The sequence below is a fragment of the Corythoichthys intestinalis genome, chromosome 16 (assembly GCF_030265065.1).
Source record: "Corythoichthys intestinalis isolate RoL2023-P3 chromosome 16, ASM3026506v1, whole genome shotgun sequence".
Taxonomy (NCBI): Eukaryota; Metazoa; Chordata; class Actinopteri; order Syngnathiformes; family Syngnathidae; genus Corythoichthys; species Corythoichthys intestinalis.
In genome coordinates this window covers 39796464-39820153 of record NC_080410.1, presented here as the reverse complement: position 1 = coordinate 39820153, position 23690 = coordinate 39796464, and the positions used below count along the sequence as shown (strand labels likewise).

Here is a 23690-nt window from a genome sequence, read left to right as displayed (position 1 = left end):
TTAAGCTTCTTTCATGTGTTTTAAAAAAGAAATCTTAACCTTCCCGCCTCTTCTTCAGGACCTGTGCGAGCGCCACGAGAAGGGCGTGCTCCACGAGCATCAGCGGGCCCTGCACAAGTATGGCGTGATGAAGCGGCAGATGATGAGCGCTACTGCACAGCCCAAAGAGCAGAATTCAGTGGAGCAGCTCGAATCGCGAATCGTTCAGGTGAGGCTTTCGCGTTATCCAGTGTGAAATCATGTAAAATGTAACTAGAGAACACTCATGTTTTTCTGTTCTTATACTTTGATTCTATTCCTAGCAAGAGAATGCCATTCAGGTCATGGAGTTGCGTAACTACTTCTCGCTGTTCTGTCTCCACCAAGAGACCCAGCTCATCTTCAACTACCTGCCCATCACGTCCCACATCCTGGGAGCCTTTGTCCACTCCCAAGTGCAAGGACACCAAGAGGTGGTGCATACATATGGATTACTTTTCAATGCAATACGGTGGAAAAGCAAATAGAAAATATCTTGGGCCAAAACTTAACAGTTCTAAAGTTAACCCTTTCTGGGATAGTGGTCAAAACAGTGGGCATCAATTCAAAACTCATTCACTTCACTGCCAGCCCAGGTCACATTTTATGTGTTGTGGTAGTTAAAAACCGAGTGGAGAGTGTTTTTATTTGAACAACCAAAAAAAAAAAAAACATTTATACAAATATGAATTAGGCTAGAACAATATTGTGAAAAATTAACATTGCGATAAATCTTGCTAAGGCTCCACACTAGGGTTGTTCCGATCATGTTTTTTGCTCCCGATCCGATCCCGATCGTTTTAGTTTGAGTATCTGCCAATCCCGATATTTCCCGATCCGATTGCTTTTTTTTTTTTTTTTTTGCTCCCGATTCAATTCCAATCATTCCCGATAATTTTTCCCGACCATATACATTGCAATGCATTAAGAAAAAAAATGAATAAAACTCGGATTAATATATACATTCACCATACAGTACATAAGTACTGTATTTGTTTATTATGACAATAAATCCTCAAGATGGCATTTACATTATTAACATTCTTTCTGTGAGAGGGGTCCACGGATAGAAAGACTTGTAATTCTTAAAGGATAAATGTGACTTTGTATATTGTGACTAAATATTGCCATCTAGTGTATTTGTTGAGCTTTCAGTAAATGATACTGTAGCCATTTAACTGTTCTGCCCAAATGCATGATGGGAAGTGCAACCATGACTGTGCGTAGTGGTACCAATTGATATATCTTCTCTGAGTTGGGAAATGACATAGGGTGTTAAGAAAAAGATCAATTAGTACCTTTCTTCCCCACATTGCTTCCCACGATATTTCTTATCGTAGGGAGAGGGATTGTAAGGCTTTAGATTAAATTAATTAATAAAAAAAGGCTCCAAAGGCTGCCAAAATTCACTTTACTCATTTTACGCTGCCTTTTAGTTCTATATATAGGTAAAAAGTCGCCATTACAGATTGAACGCGACAATGCGTGAGTGGGTCGTGCAGCGCATGCGTTAATTGCATTAAATATTTTAACGTGATAAATTAAAAAAAAAAAAAAATTACTGCCGTTAACGGGATGAATTTGATAACCCTACCTTAAGTCTAAAGACTCTGGATGAGTGTAACATATTATGTCTGTACCGTTAAATACAATTAGAAAACGATTTAATTAAAAAATATATATATATTAAGGCATGTCCGATAATTTTTTGACGATTCCGATACTTTGAAAATGACGTGATCGGACCCGATCGATCGGCATCCACACTAACATTTTGCATTGGTTGCACTGGTGCGCCTAACTTGTTTTCTTAAGGTGCACCAGCACAAAATGTAGGCGCACCCACATTTTACATTGTATCCCCTTTAACGCCATACTTGTAATAACTCTCCATTAACAGTTATATAATTCATTCATCTTATGAACCACTTAACCTCACAAGTGTTTGATTGTCACTACAATAACTAGGGCTGTCAAAATTATCGCGTTAACGGGCGGTAATTAATTTTTAAAATTATTCCCGTTAAAATATTTGACGCATTTAACGCACATGCCCCGCTCAGATTAAAATGACAGCACAGTGTAATGTCCACTTGTTACTTGTTTTTTGGCGTTTTGTCGTCCTCTGCTGGCGCTTGGGTGCGACTGATTTTATGGGTTTCAGCGCCATGAGCATTGTGTAATTATTGACATCAACAATGGCGAGCTAGTTTTTTTATTTTTTCATTGAAAATATTACAAATTTTATTAAAACGAAAACACGAAAATTTTAATATAAAATTTCTATAACTTATTCTAACATTTATCTTTTAAGAACTACAAGTCTTTCTATCCATGGATCGCTTTCACAGAATGTTAATAATGTTAATTCCATCTTGTTGATTTATTGTTATAATAAAAAAAATACAGGACTTATGTACAGATGTTGAATTCAAACAATAATTTACAGAAAAATATGGCCTATTTTATAGATGGTTTGAATTGCGATTAATTAATTTTTAAGCTGTAATTAACTCGGTTAAAAATTTTAATCATTTGACAGCCCTACTTATAACAGATGTCATTTCGTGCTATCAGGCAAATTATCTCACTTTTGAATGGATGTAAAAGATCCAAACTGGACATAAATGGAGTTAGTGACATAATCTGGCGGATGACACTGAATGACATCTGTCATAAGCATTCAATAATGCCCATGTGAGTGTCATGTCATAATTATGACGGTCTTTCGACAGTCTTATGACACCGCTGTCAAATACAGTGATACCTATTAACCCCCCAAAAATCAACAAATAAGCCGCAGGATTCAAAATTAAGGAAAAAAGGAGCGGCTTATAGTCAGAAAATTATGGTAGTTGTTTTTGGTTTTAATGCGTCATAACAAATATTGGCGTTATAGGGTGTTTTCTTTCTTTCCAGATGGGTGCGGTGTGGAAAGAACTCCAGCCAAAGCTCAGCTGTCTCTTTGGTGAAAAAAATGGTGTGAAATAAACGGAATTGTGACACAAGAGGGGGAAAAAAAGAAAAAAAAAGTTCCTACTGCACACTTTGCATCGTAATTCAACACAAGTGGATTTTCCTACCCCTCACTGGATTTATTAGGTTTGGCCTTTTGACATGTTGGCTGTTGGTTAATGCGTGTATGTCCAAATCAACTTTTACCGCCAAAGAGGCAGGAAATTCTACAGGTTGCAAGGGACCCGTTAGCACAGTGGATATTCCAGCCCTTTTTGTTCCTAAGTTATTGTGTATGAAGTTGGGGGGGGGAAATAAATCAAGCATTTTACTTTATTTAAACCTTGGGAATTTTTCTATTTTTACTCCCAAAATCCCAGATTTTTGATAGAAATGATGACATTTTATTTGCATGCTTTCTGTTGTACCTTATTGTTCATTCTTGGCCCATGTGCTGTTAGTTGATAAGCTAATTTAATGTGCCTTAGCTCAAATCTGCACATTATTACAGTGATAACACTAGCTGACCTGATGCATCGTACTCCAAATGTGCAATATGTATCACAGAAATTGGACAAACGAGGCAACTCCAGGGTCAAAGCTGCTTTTGAACACTTTAATTCCTAAAGAAACTTGACACCTTTTAGAAAAAGGAAAACTTGGATACAGTTGCACAAACAATACTGCACAAACATGTCTTTTGTTTGAACTATATGGCAAACAGATTTAGAGTTGACTGAAATATGTTGATATTTTTCTGAAAAATAAACGAATACAAATGAAAATACCTTGTTATTTTTCATCAATCACCCAATACTAAAACTATTTTTCGCTGACATAATTAACTTCAATGGACATCCAACTCCTTTTAACTGGCAGTGAATGATCACCATATGACTTTATACATATTAGGCATTGAATGATTTCAATAGGAAAACTCTGTTGCTTCATTGGGAGATACTGGAATAAAGCGCTTAAAGCAACACTTGGTAACTTTTCAGTTTTGGTCGATTTTAGTGAGTTCGGTGGACAAAAGCGGCCGTGTTTTGCCTCAAGGAAGACTGCGCTTCCCATGAGGACCAGCGCACACCTGCACAGTGTTGTAAAATCAACCAATCAGAATTCATTCTCCCAATCGCCTGCAGACGGATTAAAAAATATTTGTTTCCAGCGGCTGTGTGAAGCACGAATAGTAATAGGGTAATGAAATCAGTTGTGGCTAAGCAATGGCATACGACGGTTAGCAACTGTGTGGCTAACCCCACTACCTCACCCGAATTCGTCAGCGTTGACAAGTTCAGTTGAGGGCAGGGAGGCATCATGTAGGCACGTTAAGCCGGGCTAATGTTTATTCTGTATATGGTAGCCTCCCTTTTTGTCCCCCTTAGACAAAACTTTTTTTTTTTTTGTTGCTCTGCCGTCTTTGCAGAACTCTTGCGAAAGCCGTATGCAGTAAAGCAGTTGGCAAAATGTTTTTTCCCTCAAATTAGTGCTGTTGAAAGCGATAGACACCCTAAAGATATAAAAGAGGTGCCATTCAACTAGTTGCCAGTCGACATATCAGAAATGTTATGAAAATATTTTATAAAGGTTGAAAAGTTATCTAGTGTTGCTTTAACTAAGCAGCTTTTTTTGTTGTTGCTGTGACACCACTCAAACATTAGGTGGCATTCCAGTGCAATTTGGTTTCAATGCAGTGCAATTCAATGAAAATTGGTGTTAAACCACAGCACAAAGCTCCCTTAACATGGTTCAACATGGGCACTTGGCAAAAAAAGCAATATTTTAGGGTTTTGGTCTCAGCATCAAAGTAACGAATACCGTAATTTCCCGAATATAACGCACACTTTTTTTCCCCAAAATCAACTTGTAAACTCATGGTGCGCATTATAAACGGGTACATGGATGGAGACAGAAATATCTATGTATTACATATATATGTAAACCGATTTTTTTTTCATTGACACGGCCACGTTGTGTTGAAGAAACGTATGCGGCGACCCGTTGCCGACCATTATGGTACGTGACTTCACCATTTTGTTTCGGTAATACTTCACACTATCGGCCGAATGATTTCGTCTGTGTTCAATTCTGCTTTTTTCACTCTTCATAAAGCACAGAATTTAGTTTCTTGAACTCATTTGAGTCGACGTTTATTGCAGCTCCACAATTCGGAGCATAACAAATGTAAGGACACACACTTCCTGTGTCCGTCAACTATATCGGTCCCTCGGGAAACTCAAACCCAAATAACAATAGTTCAGTAGTTTTACCGTATCAATCCATGGAAGAAACATTTATTCATCATGAGGAAACGAGCAAGTTATACAGCAGCCTTTAAAAGAAAAGTCACATCCGTTTTGTTTTCTCCTAGATTCTGGTAAGTTGGAGAAGTTGTCAAATCATATTATTACCGTAAATATTGTCAGTTTACGGTAATGTTTTGAACTACCAATGTGCTATGCTTGTGCTGTGTTTCACCAGTCAGTAAAATGACATCTCTGTATCTGTACACGAGCTCTGTTTTCTTGTATTCTTCTATTTATTGGTGCTAAAATTAGGGTGCGCGTTATAAACGGGTACAATAATTTTCCCCAAATTTTACAAGTAAATTTGGGGTGCGCATTATACACGGGTGCACCTTATATTCGGGAAATTACGGTAGAAGATAAATTCGCCAACACAGGCCCTGGGGTTTACAGTCATTCAAATTCCATAAAATTGACAAATGTTTTTGGCCCCATCCCAAATTTGTGTGCAGTGATGTTTTGGTCATCTATTTGGGATTTTACTAGTATTTACATTCAATTGCTGAGGAATTGGCAATTTCAGAAACGGTTATTTCCCACATCAGTACCACCGAATCTTTATTTCCTGAGCATCAGGCACTGACAAATGTGACACCTCCTACACAGCTACACATTGTCATCTCACAGCTCCTTCACTTCGTCCAGCTTTTGGCGGAGAATGACATCGTGGCCCTGGAAGAGAAAGTAGCCCACGAATTTTTTCTTCTGCAGCAGCAGCGGATACCAAAGCTTGTCGTCAGGCCACATTTGGTCATAAGGGATTTTGTCGCAGTCGAACCACTGAGGTCTCATTTCTACAAGGACGAGAATGCAAAATAGTATGATTAAATGTCCCTGACTAAGCGCTTTACAATGCACTGTAGTGCTGGAAGGGAACATACCTTCTGTTTCCGTTGGCTCTCCAATGTACGAATCAGCCCGAAAAATATGGACATCAAGCAGCTGTGTCTCGCCGACAAATTCAAATTGTATATTTCCCACCTTTTCCAGTGCATCAACTGTGAGGCCACTTTCTTCAATGAGTTCCCTAAAATGAAAATACAGTGTCGTCTTGAATTATGAGTCGAATTCATTCTGTGACTATTGAGTTCCAAGCACTTATCATTAAGCCTGTCGCAATATGCAATAATTCCACTTATCGCAACGTAAATACAGTGCCATCCATAATTATTGGCACCCCTGAAAAAGATGTGTTTTTTAGCTTCTAATATTTTTTTTATTCAAATAATATGGGACATTAATGGAAAAAAAGAGAAAAATCCAACCTTCAATACAAGTGCATTCATTCGGTGGGGAAAAAATCCCACATAAAGAAAAAATTATTTGACATCAAATAATGTGTGTCACAATTATTAGCACCCCTGGTGTTAATACTTTGTAGAACCCCCTTTTGCCAACAAAACAAGGTCTGGGGACTGTATGAAGTATGGGGGTGGCTCAGTGATGCTGTGGGGCTGTTTCGCTTCCAAAGGCCCTGGGAACCTTGTTAGGGTGCAAAGCATCATGAATGCTTAGAAATACCAGGACATTTTAAATCAAAATCTGTTGCCCTCTGCCCGAAAGCTGAAGATGGGTCGTCACTGGGTCTTTCAGCAAGACAATGACCCTAAACATATGACCAAATCTACACAGAAATGGTTCAGCAGACACAAAATCAAGCTCCTCCCATGGCCATCTCAGTCCCCAGACCCTGTTTTGTTGAACAACCCCCTTTTGCCCAAGTATTAACACCAGGGGTGCTAATAATTGTGACACACATTATTTGATGTCAAATAATTTTTTCTTTATGTGGGATTTTTTCCCCACTGAATGAATGTACTTGTATTGAAGGTTGGGTTTTTCACTTTTTTCCATTAAGATCCCATATTATTTGAATTTAAAAAAATTATTAGAAGCTAAAAACACATCTTTTTCAGGGGTGCCAATAATTATGGATGACACTGTAAAAATGAAGGTGGTAAGCCAATCCGTTCCCATTATATCCTATTGTTCATTGTGTACCGGCCGCGTCAGTGCTCCGGATTGACTGTGGACCATCTCCGGTGCGCCGGAGCCCGCCAGATGGTTTTGGCTATTTTCTGTTTTTGCCGTAGACGCATCCGTCAAAATGGGGCGGATTCAGGCCTGGAGTCAACAGCCCAGTGTCTTATTCACGGTTTAAACACCAACAAACATGAACGAAGACGTTTCATCATGGAAGTGGAAAGTCACAAAGTGATTTATGATGCAGCAGATCATTACTATAAGGACAGGATTAAAAAGGAAGCTGCAAGATGTCCTATTATGCGTGTTTTTCCGGCAATGATATCAAACACACGTGCTGACAACTTTGTTTTTATTAACAAACGGCGCTAACACTTCCTCAACGGTAGACTGTCTCACTCCCGCATCACATGAACAAAACAACATCACTGTAGCGTGCACTTCAGGGTGCCTCGGAAAACAGATACTAACTAAACAGAACTAAATATACCTTAAAACTAAATTACGAATGCATGAAAAAAAACATTAGCTCAAACAAAAACTTAGCTTATGTTGGTCTTAACAGAGAGTCGCTGGATCAAGCCATGTGAAATGAGTTATATCGTATTCACTGTTGCCACTACAGGGGCAGAGTATCCAATTCAGTAAAACTTTCAAAACAAACCATGACAACGCCACTTTAATTAAACAAATACTCGAAGTAGCAAAGTTTAATTCAAATCTTTTAATATAATCGAATTACTAGAGTTAATCGATTATTCGTTGCATCACTAGTAATTTTGATTCTTTTATGTTTTCTTTGACTAAACTACAACCAGAAATAATATTGTAAAAGATTCACCTTTATTCCCCATTATTTTAATACAGATATAAATGTAATTGGACAACAATACCCTATCCTCAAAAATGGACATACCTTCTTGCACCTTCCTCAACAGTTTCTCCATCTTGAACTTTGCCTCCAAAACCATTCCACTTCCCAGCCCCGAATCCCCTCTTCTTCATGCCCAACAGCACCCTTCCAGGTTGGACCACCATAACAAGAGTGAGCAGCTTGGGACTCACCATCTCACCTAACTTCAACAATTAAGAAACGGATTGGAAAGAAATTTAAGTATTTCAATCAATTCAGTCACTGATACTTCATGAACGTTTCACCTCTAAAATGATCACCTGTTCCGTTTCAGACCAACGGATTAAAACGAATGAAATGATTAATGTTTCACTCCTCCCGCTTGTAACGCGTTACACTTAAACACAATCGACTGGAAACAAATGTTGCGTTTCCCACACATAACCAATTCATATTTCCGTAACCGACAAAATGAAAACGAAGCTTTAAGTGATTTATATATTTATAGAAATTAAAATACCCTGTAAAGTAAGGCAAATGTCTTTTTCAATGAAGAAAAATAAGTTCAGGCGGGAATAACTCTGTGCGACTTGTTTTAGAGGACATTAATACATGAAGGATACATTTTCTACGCATGCGCATTTTATAACGCAACCGCTTGCAACTACTCTATTGATATCTTACGTATAAGGCTAGATGTGTGGTGCGCGATGTAAACCAATTTGGACGGGCGTCGTCACTCGTCGGGCATTTTCCGTCTGTGACATTCGATAAACATAACACAATATACTTTGAAATAGCAGTGAATTGCTCAATTTTTAAACAATTTCAAATGGCTTGGTTTTTCACCAAAGTTAGAGATGCAGTAATTGTACTGCATACTGAAGAGAATGTATGACATTACCACAAAATACGAGATAATACGGTTTGTTATAAACTGAATCGTTTGTATATCTTGCGGGTTAATAGTATTTTTATCATATTTCATTTTATCATATGATGCAAGATGGCCGTTAGTTACTTACGCCGCTGACTCCACCTTTAATACTCTACCCATATTTACATATGTCCCGTAGACATATGCTTCTACCTATCACTCTGCACCCCGAATTACCTCCACAAAACATGTTTTGTCATCTACACCGTAGATTTTTCAATTCGTCGAGTTGTCTCGCGAAGAAGAAAACCAACGCAGAGCACAGGTGGCTCACGCGGCAGTCGAAGGACCCTTTCGTCAAAGCTTCGCACACCCTCAACTTTCGCTGTAGGAGCGCCTTCAAGTTGCTGGAGATCGACGACAAGTTCCGCCTCCTACAACCGGGTTTCTCCGTGGTGGACTGTGGAGCGGCGCCCGGAGCCTGGAGCCAGGTGGCCGTGCACCGGGTCAACTCAGCGGGGACCGGTGAGTGCATTGTAGGGGATTGTTAACCCTTTAATGCCAGCAATATGATGCAATTGTCAGAGAATCACAAAATTTTAAAAATAAGGTCTTAAAGGGATCCTCAATTTTTAAGACAAGTAATTCTTAAAAGATAAATGTTAGTATGAGTTATAATAATTTGATATTAAAACCCCTCTTAATGTTTTTGTTTTAATAAAGTTTGTAAAATTATTTTAAGTGATAGGTCGCCATTCTTGTTATGTCGCAGCGCGTGACGTCACTGGTCCCCTTGCGGAAATTCCAGCGTGTCACTCGTTAGCTTTCCCAACATGTCGTCAGTTCTACCCTTCCTATAGACCCTACTCACCTACGTCACAAAATGACGTGTCGCTGTATCCGGCCGCCATATTGCCCATCATTTTTTAGCCCTATTCTTAATGGTTTCAATTAGTCGCGCAATTTATAGAGCAATTCATGGAAGCCCCGGTGCTTTCAGACGCTGTAAACTCATTGGATGCGTTGCATAAAAGGCGTTATGTGGAAAAGCTTCAGTTTATCCATTCGCCAGATCCATATTTGATGCCTAAATCGATGGTTTTCGACCCGCTGTCTTCGCCGTCTCTGCCTGACATCTGCTAGCTACCCTGATATTTACAACTATCTTGTCCACACAAAATCAGCCTATTCTCACGAAAGTTTGAAAAACTTAAAGAGCTTGGAGGCTTATGAATACTTCGTTGCTGGTTGGGTGAAACAGGTCCTCGTCCACGAAAATTCGGCAGGAATCTATCTTGTGCTCGGGAAGGTGAGTTACGAAATTTTCAATTCAAAATCTTTTGTTCTTGCTAACATCCACTGTCAAGTCTAATGTATTTCATGTCATTTGTCAATGGAGCTAGGGCTTTTAATGTTTATATGGTTTAGCGTTAGCACTCTCACTACATACATATATAATATGTAATAAATATGAAGTGCGATAGCACTTCTCCAGATTGCCCCTAGTTGAATTTATTTTTTGGCTTTTGACCTCAATAGTGAAATTGTAAATTAATTGTATGACAACTGTCTTATTATCCCCTTATAATTATATATTTTCAGGTAGTTCATTCGCAACGTCTGAGTGTATGTTGTCGGCGATTAGCCTAGCGATGATCTTAATTGTGGTTGTCAGCCCAAAACCCTCTAAATATATATGAAATGCATCTTACCAGATATAAAATGACTACTACATAATCTGTGGTAATCGTTTGGAGCCCAGTTTTCTCGTCGAATTGCAGCAGCCCATCTCGCTCTCCTCTCCGGGTCTCTCGGAATCCGGTAGAACTTCAAGTCTCTCCGTCTATCTTCTCTGTTATTGCAACCGACCGCCACACACGCCTTCACCATTTTGACTATTAATGTTAACGAGCAGAAAAACACGCCATAATAGGAGGAATTTACGTAGCGGTAATGCATCAACAGTGACGAGTTGACGGACAATATGGCGCGGGGGCGTGGTTGTGACGTCATGTGAGTAGGGTCTATTTGAACCAGATCTGAAAAGTGAAGAGCAGGACAGCACTGTCGATCGTTCACAAGACGAGCTTCAAGAAAAATGTGTGCAGCAAATACTTGATAAGACAAAAGTTGGGCAAAACTAGTGATGCGAAAGTGTATGCTGTTTGGAACTCCGGTTGGGAGCAAGAGTGTATACAGTTTGGAACTCAGATATTCAAGGTAAGCATATTGCGTTTTCAAACTTATCCCAATATAATTATGTAGATTGTTAGCATCCAGAGCTGTTATGTGCTTTACATACAGTACAGCCCAAAGAGCACACCTTGTGTAATCCATGTCTAGTACATTGTAACGCGCGGTAGCTAGGATACGTGTATAAGTACCAAAAAGGGGAGAAGCTTCGACTATGCACATTTATTCACAAAAAATAATATTTCCACCTTGACCACTCTTCACTCGGGAGCTCAGCAGTAAGCAAACACGCGTTTCCTGATGAACTCCAACATTGTTGTGAGGTCCACGTCAGAGTCACTGTCGTCACTGTAGCGTGCCATAGTGCTTTAATTATTTAGTATGATTTGGGGAAAACTCCCACGAAGAATAGTCAACATAAAAGATAGCAATAGTAATCCAAATCCGTGTTTTTTACTCACTCGATAATCCAGGAATTAGACCGATCCCATGGCACTGTCGCAACCGCGATCAGGCCGTCGATTCCACAAAATAGAGTGATCCGAAAAGCTGCTGTGGGACCGACGAATCAAAAAAATGGACAGATCCGAAACCAATATTACATAGGCGGTGGGACCGTCGGATCCAGATGATAGACGGATCCCTTACTTGACTGAGGATCCAGGAAAAATGTTCTGGCGCCAGATGTAACGGTGGTTGGTAGGATACGTGCATACAGAGACCAAAAAGGGGGAGAAGCTTCCACTTATGCACATTTATTCACTAAAAATAATAATTCCACCTTGACCACTCACTTCACTCCCCTTGTTTCCATTTGACTGGAAATTGCATCCAAAAGCAGCACATCGTGGCATTTTACTTCGCGAGTTTAGGCAGCAATAAGCAATTGTTGAACACGCTACACATTTGGAAAGATGCCAATGACGTCATCACTGCGAGCCCGCAAACCATGGCACCAACTAACGGTCAAAATATGGACTAAATATTATAAAATATTGCCGTTGATTTAACATTTTATGTGTTTCTAACAACATATTTTAGTACAAGAGAACAATTGTGGTTTATTAGAGGCTACATGTATTTAAGTTAGAGGCTCACTTTAAAGAAACCTTTTTTTTTTTCAAATTTGTAAAAAGTAAAGTCAAAATGAATATGTGTAATAAGCGCTGTAATATCTATAACCCTTGCTAAATCCTGTTTCTTTTTCTCATGGAACCTGCGGATGCATGTGTTGACTTGCATCCATCTTTTTTTTTTTTTTTTTCAAAAAGAAATGTCAAATTTCTGAATTAGTCTCAAAATCATGAAATTTTAAGCGTATCAAATATGATACATTTGGCAATAAAGGGTTAAGTTGCAATTTTAGAAACAAATACTTTTTTGTTTGACGTTTTAAATACTATATAATGTACACTGAAACTGTCCAATTATTATTTTCAAACAAAGGTCCTTGAAAACTGTACAACAAGTACTTTCTGGATTGAATGTTGACTTTTTCCTCACTCAACTCAATAGTGAAAAGTCTCAAAAGTCTCATCAATCCTCCCTGTATGTATTTCCATAAGGGAAAGAAAACAAATAGATTGATGCAATAGTGTATGAAAACAATAAATCAGTAAAATGGTACCTCTACATATGAATTTAATTCGTTCCAGGACCTTGTTTGTAAGTCGAAATGGCCGTATGTCGAGCAGAATTTTCCCATAAGAATACATCTTAATTCCATTAATTCGTTCCAAAGCCCGAAGACCTACATTAAATCCTTAATAAATGCTGCTGATACTATAGCAATTGCACAGAGACAAACAAATAAGTTGTGAATAAAAATTGTAATAATAATAATACTCGTAATAATGTAACAAATTGGGTTGGAATTAGGCAGACAGTAGGCATGTTATGTTGCACAAGTTCTGAAATAAATGATTAAAAACTTGACGAAGCTGGCGATTTTTTTTTTTTGACGATGTTACAATCATAATATTGGTCACCTTAACTTATAAAGACTGGCGAACAGAGGGTCGGAGGAAGACCATCGAGATCTACGTCTGTATTGTCAAGTAGTTCGGACGCGCACACCGTGCTTATATTTTTCTATAATTTCCATCTTCATTTCAATGGTAAACCTGACCTTTTTTTTTTTCACCAACTGCTTTAACATTCTTGGGACCCATGTTGATTTCTCTCACAAGAAAATCCGCCGTGCGTCTGTCTTGAGGGAAAACAAAATAACTGCGGCGCCGTCATAAATCACCATATTTCATCGTCGTATTTAGAAACAAATGGCTAGTCAAATTTTACGTTAGATGTCGAAAAGATTCGTTTGTCGAGGTAACACTTTATTTGTAGAAAGTGGCCATCGTAAGTGGTGGCAGCCATTTTATCAATGCCAGTACTATTTTAGTCAATCAATGTGGGTATCCTAGATTGCCCGCCCTTTCTCATTACGTCTTTAATGCTCATTATCCCGTGCAGCTGTATAGCAATGTTGCGTTGGTATTAACTAATCCGCATAGAGATTTGTGGACATCTCCCTTTTGTGGTTGGCCGCCATCACTGGGGTGTTTGCGCACCTATAGCAGCCCAGCGTCAGACAATGTAAACAGAAACGTGAGCTGCTATTGGCTGTGTGCGCCACACCTCAGCAATGGCGGACGGGGTACTTCCGGTCGCTTTGCTCGGACTAGTCTATAACTGCTGCCACAAGATGGTTGCACTTGTAAGTAGTGTTTTATTGTGTTAAATATTATTTTCTACATCAAAGCTCTAAGAAATGGTTGCATGGTTTGCATGCGTCAGTATTTTCAGCAACATGGTCATGTTTACTCAGTGTTGTCTTTTCACGTAAAGAGAGATGAATTAATTAGCACTGTGTTTTAACTGAAGATTCAACGTCACCCCTGGGTACTGTAGTCGGCATCGACCTCCTAAACATACCACCTCTGGACGGCGCGCACTTCCTGTCCAACCACGACGTCGCCGACTGCATCACACACGCCAAGCTGCTGGACCTCCTTCCCGGCGGACAGGCTCACATCCTCCTTAGCGACATGGCGCCCAACGCCAGCGGCTTTCGGGAGCTGGACCACGAGAGACTCGTCAAGTTGTGCGCATCTCTGCTGGTCTTGGCAGAGAAAATTTTGCGGCCGGGAGGCACTCTGGTGTGCAAATACTGGGATGGTGCCCTGGCCCGTCATCTCCAGGACAAATTCTGTCTCGCGTTTGGGAGCGTTCAGAGTTTAAAGCCAAACGCAAGCCGGAAAGACTCCGCTGAGAGGTATTTCCTCGCCAGAAACTATAGGAGACCAGTCAAGGGATAGACATTTTTACCTCTACAAGGATAACAACATTTTTCACTGTGGGTCCATTACATCCAGGATTGATTCACGTCTGACACAAATTGAAATCTTTGAGTGAAAAAATTCAAGTGAATTTGTTCAAATGCTCAAAGTCTGCCATATCTCAGAGCTGCTTTGTTGGATTTCTTTAGCATATTTTACGATATTTTTTAACCCTTTCATGGACTGTGGTCACTACATCAGATGGTTATTCAAAAGTTGACACTGAAGACCTTCAACCCATTACAGGCAAAGTGACTATTTTGGGTCAATTCCAAAACTATAACTACTGTATTGTATTTTATTATTTACAGAACATCATACATATATTAAGAATAAACGGGTTATAACTTCAGTCTCTTTTATTCGGACAATTTTTTTTTTTTTTTTTTAGAAATGATGCTTATCTAAATCTTTAATTTCACCCTGTAGTATTTTACAGGTACATCCCGATCGCATATTTTTGCACCAAAGTCCGAGTCACCTGATTTTGAGAATCTGCTGATACCGAAAAAAAAAAAAAGTTATTTCACTGTGTAAAGACACGCAGTTGTCATTGTCAGCAGCATTGACTCCACCATGAATGTCGAGCTCTAGCTGTAGCGATGATGTGCCATATTTTACCTTAACTTGTTTAAAGGAAAAAAAAAGTTTTAAACATGTTACTGTCCCACCATGCCGCCTTCATAATGTGAATTATTTTTAAACAAGAAAAACATAGAAACATGATTGTCTTTATCAAATGCGTTACTGAGTGAGTCCACTGAAATCCACTCACGCTTTGACGCTCATGCTGCTGAGAACAGCCCCTCACTTACACAATGAGTTGCCACAGCACACTACTGCTAGTGTTTAACAAGCTAAACGATGATTGACACATCTGCGGCTTTGATGGTAGTGCTACCAAGCTTCTCCGCCAACATCAATCATCGTTAACTTTAAATAGCAAACTCCATGGCACTGCTGACTAGAAAAAGCAGCAGGGGGAGAGTGAGAGGCTGTATGAGCATGAAGCCGAAAAACTTGGGCTGTCAAACGATTAAAATTTTTAATAGAGTTAATTACAGCTTAAAAATTAATTAATCGTAATTAATCGCAATTCAAACCATCTATAAAATATGCCATATTTTTCTGTAAATTATTGTTGGAATGGAAAGATAAGACACAAGATGGATATATACATTCAACATATGGTACATAAGTACTGTATTTGTTTATTATAACAATAAATCAACAAGATGGCATTAACATTATTAACATTCTGTTAAAGCGATCCATGGATAGAAAGACTTGTAGTTCTTAATTACGATTAATTAATTTTTAAGCTGTAATTAATTCGATTTAAAAATTTTAATCGTTTGACAGCCCTAGTTTCTACTCCAGACTCGGTCCACTGTTTCTGCAGGTCCCCCAAGGTCTGGAATCGGCCCTTCGCCACAATCTTTCTCAGGGTGCGGTCACCTCTTCTGGTTGTGCAGCGCTTCCTGTCACACTTTTTCCTTCCCACAGACTTCCCACTGAGGTGCCTTGATACAGCACTCTGGGAACAGCCTATTGGCTCAGAAATTTCTTTCTGTGTCTTAGCCCCTTGCTTGAGGGTGTCAATAATGGCCTTCTGGGCAGCAGTCAGGTCGGCAGTCTTGCCCATGATTGCGGTTTTGAGTAATGAACCAGGCTGTGAGTTTTTAAAAGCCTCAGGAATCTTTTGCAGGTGTTTTGAGTTAATTCATCAATTCAGATGATTAGGTTGGTAGCTTCTTGAGAGTACCTTTTCATGATATGCTAATTTTTTGAGATGGGGATTTTTGTTTTTTCTAGACTTTTTTGCCAAAATCATCAATATTAAAACAATAAAAGGCTTGAACTACTTCAGTTGTGTGTAATGATCCATCCATCCATTATCTTCCGCTTAGTCCGGAGTCGGGTCGCGGGGGCAGCAGCTTTAGCAGGGAAGCCCAGACTTCCCTCTCCCCAGCCACTTCAGCCAGCTCCTCCGGCGGGATTCCAAGGCGTTCCCAGGCCAGCCGAGCGACATAGTCTCTCCAGCGTGTCCTGGGTCGACCCTGGGGCCTCCCGCCGGTGGGACATGCCCGGAACACCTCTCCAGGGAGGCGTCCAGGAGGCATCCGAACCAGATGCCCGAGCCACCTCAACTGGCTCCTCTCAACGCGGAGGAGTAACGACTCGACACCAAGCCCCTCCCGGATGACCGGGCTTCTCACCCTATCTCCAAGGGAGAGCCCGGACACCCTGCGGAGGAAACTCATTTCGGCCGCTTGTATCCGGGATCTTGTTGTTTCGGTCATGACCCACAGCTCGTGACCATAGGTGAGGGTAGGAACGTAGATCGACCGGTAAATCGAGAGCTTCGCCTTTTGGCTCAGCTCCTTCTTCACCACAACGGACCGGTGCAGAGTCCGCATCACTGCAGACGCTGCACCGATCCGCCTGTCAATCTCCCGCTCCCTCCTACCCTCACTCGTGAACAAGACCCCAAGATACTTGAACTCCTCCACTTGGGGCAGGATCTCATCCCCGACCCGTGTGTAATGAATCTAAAATAAATGAAAGTCTAATGTTTATCAGTACATTACAGAAAATAATGAACTTCATCACAAAATGCTAATTTTTTTTAGAAGGACCAGTATATTTTTACTTAAAAACCCAATCCATTTTACCCGATTCCCAGCCTCTAAAAAATGGCGCGATCTGCCCGATTTCCGATCATGTGATCAGATCGAGACATCCCAAGTATTTACATCATTGCATGACACTGATGGCGATAGATGTCCAAATCATTTAAACCGGGAAGAATGGCTGCGAATGCTCACATTTCAGTGTCCTTGATGTTAGACACCTTATCCATTTTGACTGGCAGGGGCAAATGAATGAACGTTCATTTGCCACCCCCACTCAAAATGGATTGGATGTCTAGTACCATCAATGGCAACAGTGAGTTAAATGAGTGCCTTAAGTTGTAAGGGTTAAAAAAACAACAACAACAATAATTCGTGCATGAAAGTAGGTCTGATTGCAGTCTATACAGTGACAAAGAATTTCTATTCTATTAACTACAAATAAACATGGTCAGCATTGATTTAATTCCTTACAATATGACTATTTCAAATTCTGTATTTTGTAAGGGCTACTAAAGATTTTTTTTTTTAAAATGGGTATGGCAGATTTCCCCCCAACGTGTTGCACAATGTGCACCTTGCCTTCTTCTTCAATAGGTAGCACTCTTGAGACAGCAGTGAGCCACTATTTAAAACTGATCCCCAGTGTTGTAACACTGGCTCACTGTATGTAAAGCTTTACAAGAAGCATATGCCCGTAGAGCTCTGTCGAACCTCCTAGTTGGCCCACAGTGTCTATCCTACACACTCACTTTGCTGTTTGCATTGCGAGGGGGAAGACATTTACCGGCACCGCTCATGCTAATAATTAGCACCGGAGGCCATGAAGAAATACCCCACTCTTTCATTGAGAACAAGTGATGAGGAACCCTCACATATTGCATGACTAAAGAGAAGCAGTACAGTGGAGGAGCTTGGCACACTGCGAGTGTTGCTACTCTCTGGCGAAGCAAAATATTAACACTCCATTGCACGAGTTGCCTTTAGATACTGCACAAATTCTTGGAAGTCACTCTCTTGCATTCTCAAAATTTTTTGCTTGTAAATGCTCTGTTTAGATACAGTTTTCCCTTTGGAAATGCTCTATTTCAATGCAAATGTCCATTTTTAAAAACCGTTAAATTCAAAGGAAACACTACCAATAAGTAAGGTGAAGTACAATACGTTAAAACCATAAAATACACATAGAAAAATAGCACATAAGGGTAGTAGTGATAATTAGGACTTTTATGCAGTTTTATTGCGACATATACAGTGCCTTGCAAAAGTATTCGGCCCCCTTGAATCTTGCAACCTTTCGCCACATTTCAGGCTTCAAACATAAAGATATGAAATTTAATTTTCTTGTCAAGAATCAACAACAAGTGGGACACAATCGTGAAGTGGAACAACATTTATTGGATAATTTAAACTCTTTTAACAAATAAAAAACTGAAAAGTGGGGCGTGCAATATTATTCGGCCCCTTTACTTTCAGTGCAGCAAACTCACTCCAGTAGTTCAGTGAGGATCTCTGAATGATCCAATGTTGTCCTAAATGACCGATGATGATAAATAGAATCCACCTGTGTGTAATCTATGTAATCCGTGTAAATGCACCCGCTCTGTGATAGTCTCAGGGTTCTGTTTAAAGTGCAGAGAGCATTATGAAAACCAAGGAACACACCAGGCAGGTCTGAGATACTGTTGTGGAGAAGTTTAAAGCCGGATTTGGATACAAAAAGATTTCCCAAGCTTTAAACATCTCAAGGAGCACTGTGCAAGCCATCATATTGAAATGGAAGGAGCATCAGACCACTGCAAATCTACCAAGACCCGGCCGTCCTTCCAAACTTTCTTCTCAGACAAGGAGAAAACTGATCAGAGATGCAGCCAAGAGGCCCATGATCACTCTGGATGAACTGCAGAGATCTACAGCTGAGGTGGGAGAGTCTGTCCATAGGACAACAATCAGTCGTACACTGCACAAATCTGGCCTTTATGGAAGAGTGGGAAGAAGAAAGCCATTCCTCAAAGATATCCATAAAAAGTCTAGTTTAAAGTTTGCCACAAGCCACCTGGGAGACACGCCAAACATGTGGAAGAAGGTGCTCTGGTCAGATGAAACCAAAATTGAACTTTTTGGCCACAATGCAAAACGATATGTTTGGCGTAAAAGCAACACAGCTCATCACCCTGAACACACCATCCCCACTGTCAAACATGGTGGTGGCAGCATCATGGTTTGGGCCTGCTTTTCTTCAGCAAGGACAGGGAAGATGGTTAAAATTGACAGGAAGATGGATGCAGCCAAATACAAGAGCATTCTGGAAGAAAACCTGTTGGTATCTGCACAAGACCTGAGACTGGGACGGAGATTTCTCTTCCAACAGGACAATGATCCAAAACATAAAGCCAAATCTACAGTGGAATGGTTCAGAAATAAACGTATCCAGGTGTTAGAATGGCCAAGTCAAAGTCCAGACCTGAATCCAATCGAGAATCTGTGGAAAGAGCTGAATGCTGTTCACAAACACTCTCCATCCAACCTCACTGAGCTTGAGCTGTTTTGCAAGGAAGAATGGGCAAGAATGTCAGTCTCTCGATGTGCAAAACTGATAGAAACATACCCCAAGCGAGTTGCAGCTGTAATTGGAGCAAAAGGTGGCGCTACAAAGTATTAACGCAAGGGGGCCGAATAATATTGCACGCCCCACTTTTCAGTTTTTTATTTGTTAAAAAAGTTTAAATTATCCAATAAATTTTGTTCCACTTCACGATTGTGTCCCACTTGTTGTTGATTCTTGACAAAAAATTAAAATTTTATATCTTTATGTTTGAAGCCTGAAATGTGGCGAAAGGTTGCAAGGTTCAAGGGGGCCGAATACTTTTGCAAGGCACTGTAAGTTAAAAAAAAAAAAGTTAACTGGGTTAAATGGTAGTGATAGTGAGGATGCGATGACGATATTGGTAAGTGACTATTCTAATGGAATTTTTAAGGAGTGAATTGGGGGTGGTACACAAAAAGCTCAGCTTCTTCCCACTCCTTTACAAGCTACATATGTTAAATTGTATAAACACGAGTGAGTTGTGTGACGCTCATACGCGGAGATTAAGGGGGGTTGGGGGCATAGTCCTCCCGTCGCCGAAAATGTCCTTGTTTGTAATTGATATATGAATTTAAAATTAAGATTTTGTCGGTAAAATTTCTATAAAAGTTGGAAAGTAATAAAACAAACAACAAAAATGAATTAAATGAACAAAAAATATTTTTATAATGGATCAAAATTATTTTTTGAACAGATCATGTGACTAGCACCTTAGAGACAGTCATTTGCTTTGCTTAGCCAAAACCACCCGAGGAGGGAGGAAATTCCCGAAATGACCCGATGGCCAAACCCCTGGATGAATAAATAATGCAGTTTATACGACCACGATTCTTCGTGAAAGACATGCCGATCACATCAGTTTTACCACGGACATTTGGACAAGTGATGTCAAGTAAGCATGTTTATTTATCATGACGGCACAGTGGTTAGTTGATAATTATATATATATATATATATATATATATATATACTGTATATATAATTATAATAATTGCAACATGCACCAAACCACACAAAGAAGTCATCCAGTCAGTAATGCATTCAGTACGCTTTAAATTTATGACGTCTTAATCAAATCATTCTTCTTAAATCTAGTCAAATAATTTTCCCCATCTTGTTTTGAGTGTTAAAGACTAGTTAACAGATGAAATCGCCAGATTATTCCACTTACTTGAACTAAATATTGCCATTTGTTCTTATTAAGCCCAAACATCTAAAAAAATAAGGTCATTTTTCACCAAAATCAAGAAAAAAATGCTTTCAAATGTTTTGAACCAAGTTTTTTTTTTTTTTTTTTTTTTTTAGGATTATCTATAATAATTTATTACTTAAAATAAGGCTGTTAATCTTATTTTCAGCTGGCTATTTTTCTTCAAGAAATCTGAGTGAAATATACTTGAAGTGCTGGCAGTTAATTTCACTTATTTCCAATAGATTTACACTGAAAACAAGGGAATTTAACTAGTTTTAAGGAGTTGTGTTTTTGCTGTGTAGTAATGTTATACGTTAGGAATAGCTTACTTTTAAAGGCATTTTTGTGCAACTTAGGTATTTACTCTGTAAGTAAGTGTTGCCAAAAGTTTACCATTACACAATGTCAGACAATCTGTCTTTATTTAGATGTTGGAATTTACTACTTGTTCACATTTGATGTTGAAGAAAGAGCAATAATATGTTTATACAGTAATATTTTCTCTTGTGTATACTTTAAAATTTTACATAAATCTTTAATAGAATTATCGGCTTGACATTATCGGTTATCGGTTGGAACGAGGAGGAAATTATCGGTTATCGGTATCGGCTGAAAAATGCATTATCGTGCATCACTAGTTTTTTTTCATTGGAATAAGACTGAAAAAGTGGGGGTCGTCTTATATTCGCGTTATAGACATTATACCCATTCACGATGCTAGATGGCGCCAGATATTATTGAAGCGATGTTCTGTCATGGCAGATCTCAGCTACTCTGAAGTTTAACCAGTTTGCATTATTCTATTGCAGTATTTTTCCTTATTCAGATTTGTTTCAAGACCACAGTTACAGTTAGACTTTACTTTGATGGTTAATGCAGTTATTGCAATTTTGTTGCTGTATCACAATAGATTGCTTTATTTACATTTCAAAAACCAGAAGCCATTCATTTACGAATGTGATTGCACTTTAGTTTACATATTTAAATGTTCAGATGTTAAGATTTGAATGAGGCAAAATAATGTGCTTTTTCTCTCAAATATATTGTTATAATCATTTGTTTCAGATGTACTGTAATTATTTTCTGTATAAAAATTAATTAGGTGTTAAAAAAGTCTTTTTTCAGACTTGAGTCTTGAAAAAGAGGGGGTCGTCTTATAATCAGGGCCGTCTTATATTCGGGCCAATACGGTATGTTTGCCACTTTCCCACTAAAATTACTGCGAATCGGCTTTCTCGTCGCTGGATGTAGTATATGGACTACGTGTTCCATGATCAGACACGGCGATCCGCATACGCATAACACGCACTGCGCGTAGTTTGTAAAAAATCCTAAAAAATAGTAATTGTAATAATAACAACAATATATAGTATTTAAAATAAAACATATAACTGATAAATGCAAGTAATACAAATATAAGTAACATAGGCTCATTATTTACACACAAAAAGAATCTCCTGTGCGGCCCTCTTTGCCTGGTACTCCAGACTCACCGCTGTTCCAGCTATTGAGTCTGGCCACCATTCAGCGGATACAATTTCCAGGGCGGAGCAAACAGACAGCAGAGTGGACCAATCAGCGACGGGCAGACGTGACGTTAGTAAAACGACGAGGGCAGGACGAGGGACTTGAGCGCGAATGGAAACATACGAGGAGAGCGGAGTTTATTCAACATGGCTAGCGCGAGACAGACTGTTGTCAATGACTCATGTCTCAGTGTTTGAAAAATACAGGGAGAACAGTCTGGCCGTGCCAGGCAACGGCCCTCTCGTCAGTCTATCTTTGATGCCCCCCCAATTCCTAGTGGTTTGCTCCGTTATGCTTCAGTCGCAAATTTGGCAGAAGTTTATTCTTGAAAGGAAATGTCATCGAAAAGACAACAAGAGTCGGGGGCGGAAAAAAGGAAGAGGAAAAAGGAGCGAGATGATGCCCGCGCATCACTTGCAGGTAAGAATGTTGTTGTTGTTGTTGTTTTTTAAACACTTGTTTATTTATTATCAGCTACGTTTACATGACTACAATAATCTGATAACTGGGAATAACCAGGTAATGACAATAATGAGATTTGACGCATTTACGTGCACTTCAGCGATGTGATAATCAGGAAAAACCTGGTTTACATGTTAAGTCAATAGACCCTACTCACGTGACGTCACAGCCACGCCCCCGCGCCATGTTGTCCGTATACTCGTCATGTTAATGCATTAGCGCTTCGTAAATTCCTCCTATTATGGCGTGTTTTTCTGCTCGCTAACATTAATAATCAAAATGGTGAAGACGTGTGTGGCGGTCGGTTGCAAAAACAGAGAAGATAGACGGAGAGACTTGAAGTTTTACCGTATTCCGAGAGACCCGGAGAGGAGACCGAGATTGACTGCTGCAATCCGACGAGAAAACTGGGCTCCAAACGACTACCACAGATTATGTAGTAGTCACTTTATATCTGCTAAAATGCATTTAATATATATTTAGAGGGTTTTGGGCTGACAACCACAATTAAGATCATTGCTAGGCTAATCGCCGACAACATTCACTCAGACGTTGTGAATGAACTACCTGAAAATATATAATTATAAGGGGATAATCAGACAGTTGTCATACAATTAATCTACAATTTCACTATTGAGGTCAAAAGCCAAAAAATAAATTCAACTAGGGACAATCTGGAGTAGTGCTATCGCACTTCATATTTATTACATATTATATATGTATGTAGTGAGAGTGCTATCGCTAAACCATATAAACATTAAAA

The 23690-nt window shown here is 39.4% G+C and overlaps 3 protein-coding genes across 7 annotated transcripts in view; 2 read left to right on the top strand and 1 right to left on the bottom strand.

Annotated features, from left to right (window-relative positions):
• Nucleotides 1–3906, top strand: part of snx8a (sorting nexin 8a) — a 32837-nt gene extending 28931 nt beyond the window's left edge. For both annotated transcript variants that reach the window (XM_057860891.1, XM_057860892.1), the window contains exons 12-14: nt 59–208; nt 303–452; nt 2938–3906. In XM_057860891.1, the coding sequence (XP_057716874.1) occupies nt 59–208; nt 303–452; nt 2938–3009 (372 nt within the window). In that variant the 3' untranslated portion in view covers nt 3010–3906. The remainder of the gene's footprint in view (nt 1–58; nt 209–302; nt 453–2937) is intronic.
• On the bottom strand, nt 3576–9521 carry nudt1 (nudix (nucleoside diphosphate linked moiety X)-type motif 1). 4 transcript variants are annotated; one of them, XM_057860894.1, is made up of 4 exons: nt 9369–9521; nt 8182–8342; nt 6164–6309; nt 3576–6076 (listed from the first exon to the last, which is right to left on the bottom strand). In XM_057860894.1, the coding sequence occupies exons 2-4, from the start codon at nt 8331–8333 to the stop codon at nt 5904–5906; spliced, it is 471 nt and encodes a 156-aa protein (XP_057716877.1). In that variant the 5' UTR covers nt 8334–8342; nt 9369–9521; the 3' UTR covers nt 3576–5903. The 4 variants fall into 4 exon arrangements, with proteins under 4 accessions (XP_057716877.1, XP_057716878.1, XP_057716880.1 ...); XM_057860895.1 differs by having other exon boundaries at nt 9233–9508; XM_057860897.1 differs by lacking the exon at nt 9369–9521 and adding an exon at nt 8424–9121.
• mrm2 (mitochondrial rRNA methyltransferase 2) lies at nt 9120–14878 on the top strand. The gene is made up of 2 exons (XM_057860893.1): nt 9120–9520; nt 14072–14878. The coding sequence occupies exons 1-2, from the start codon at nt 9184–9186 to the stop codon at nt 14503–14505; spliced, it is 771 nt and encodes a 256-aa protein (XP_057716876.1). The 5' UTR covers nt 9120–9183; the 3' UTR covers nt 14506–14878.
• The last annotated feature ends 8812 nt before the right edge of the window (nt 14879–23690 follow it).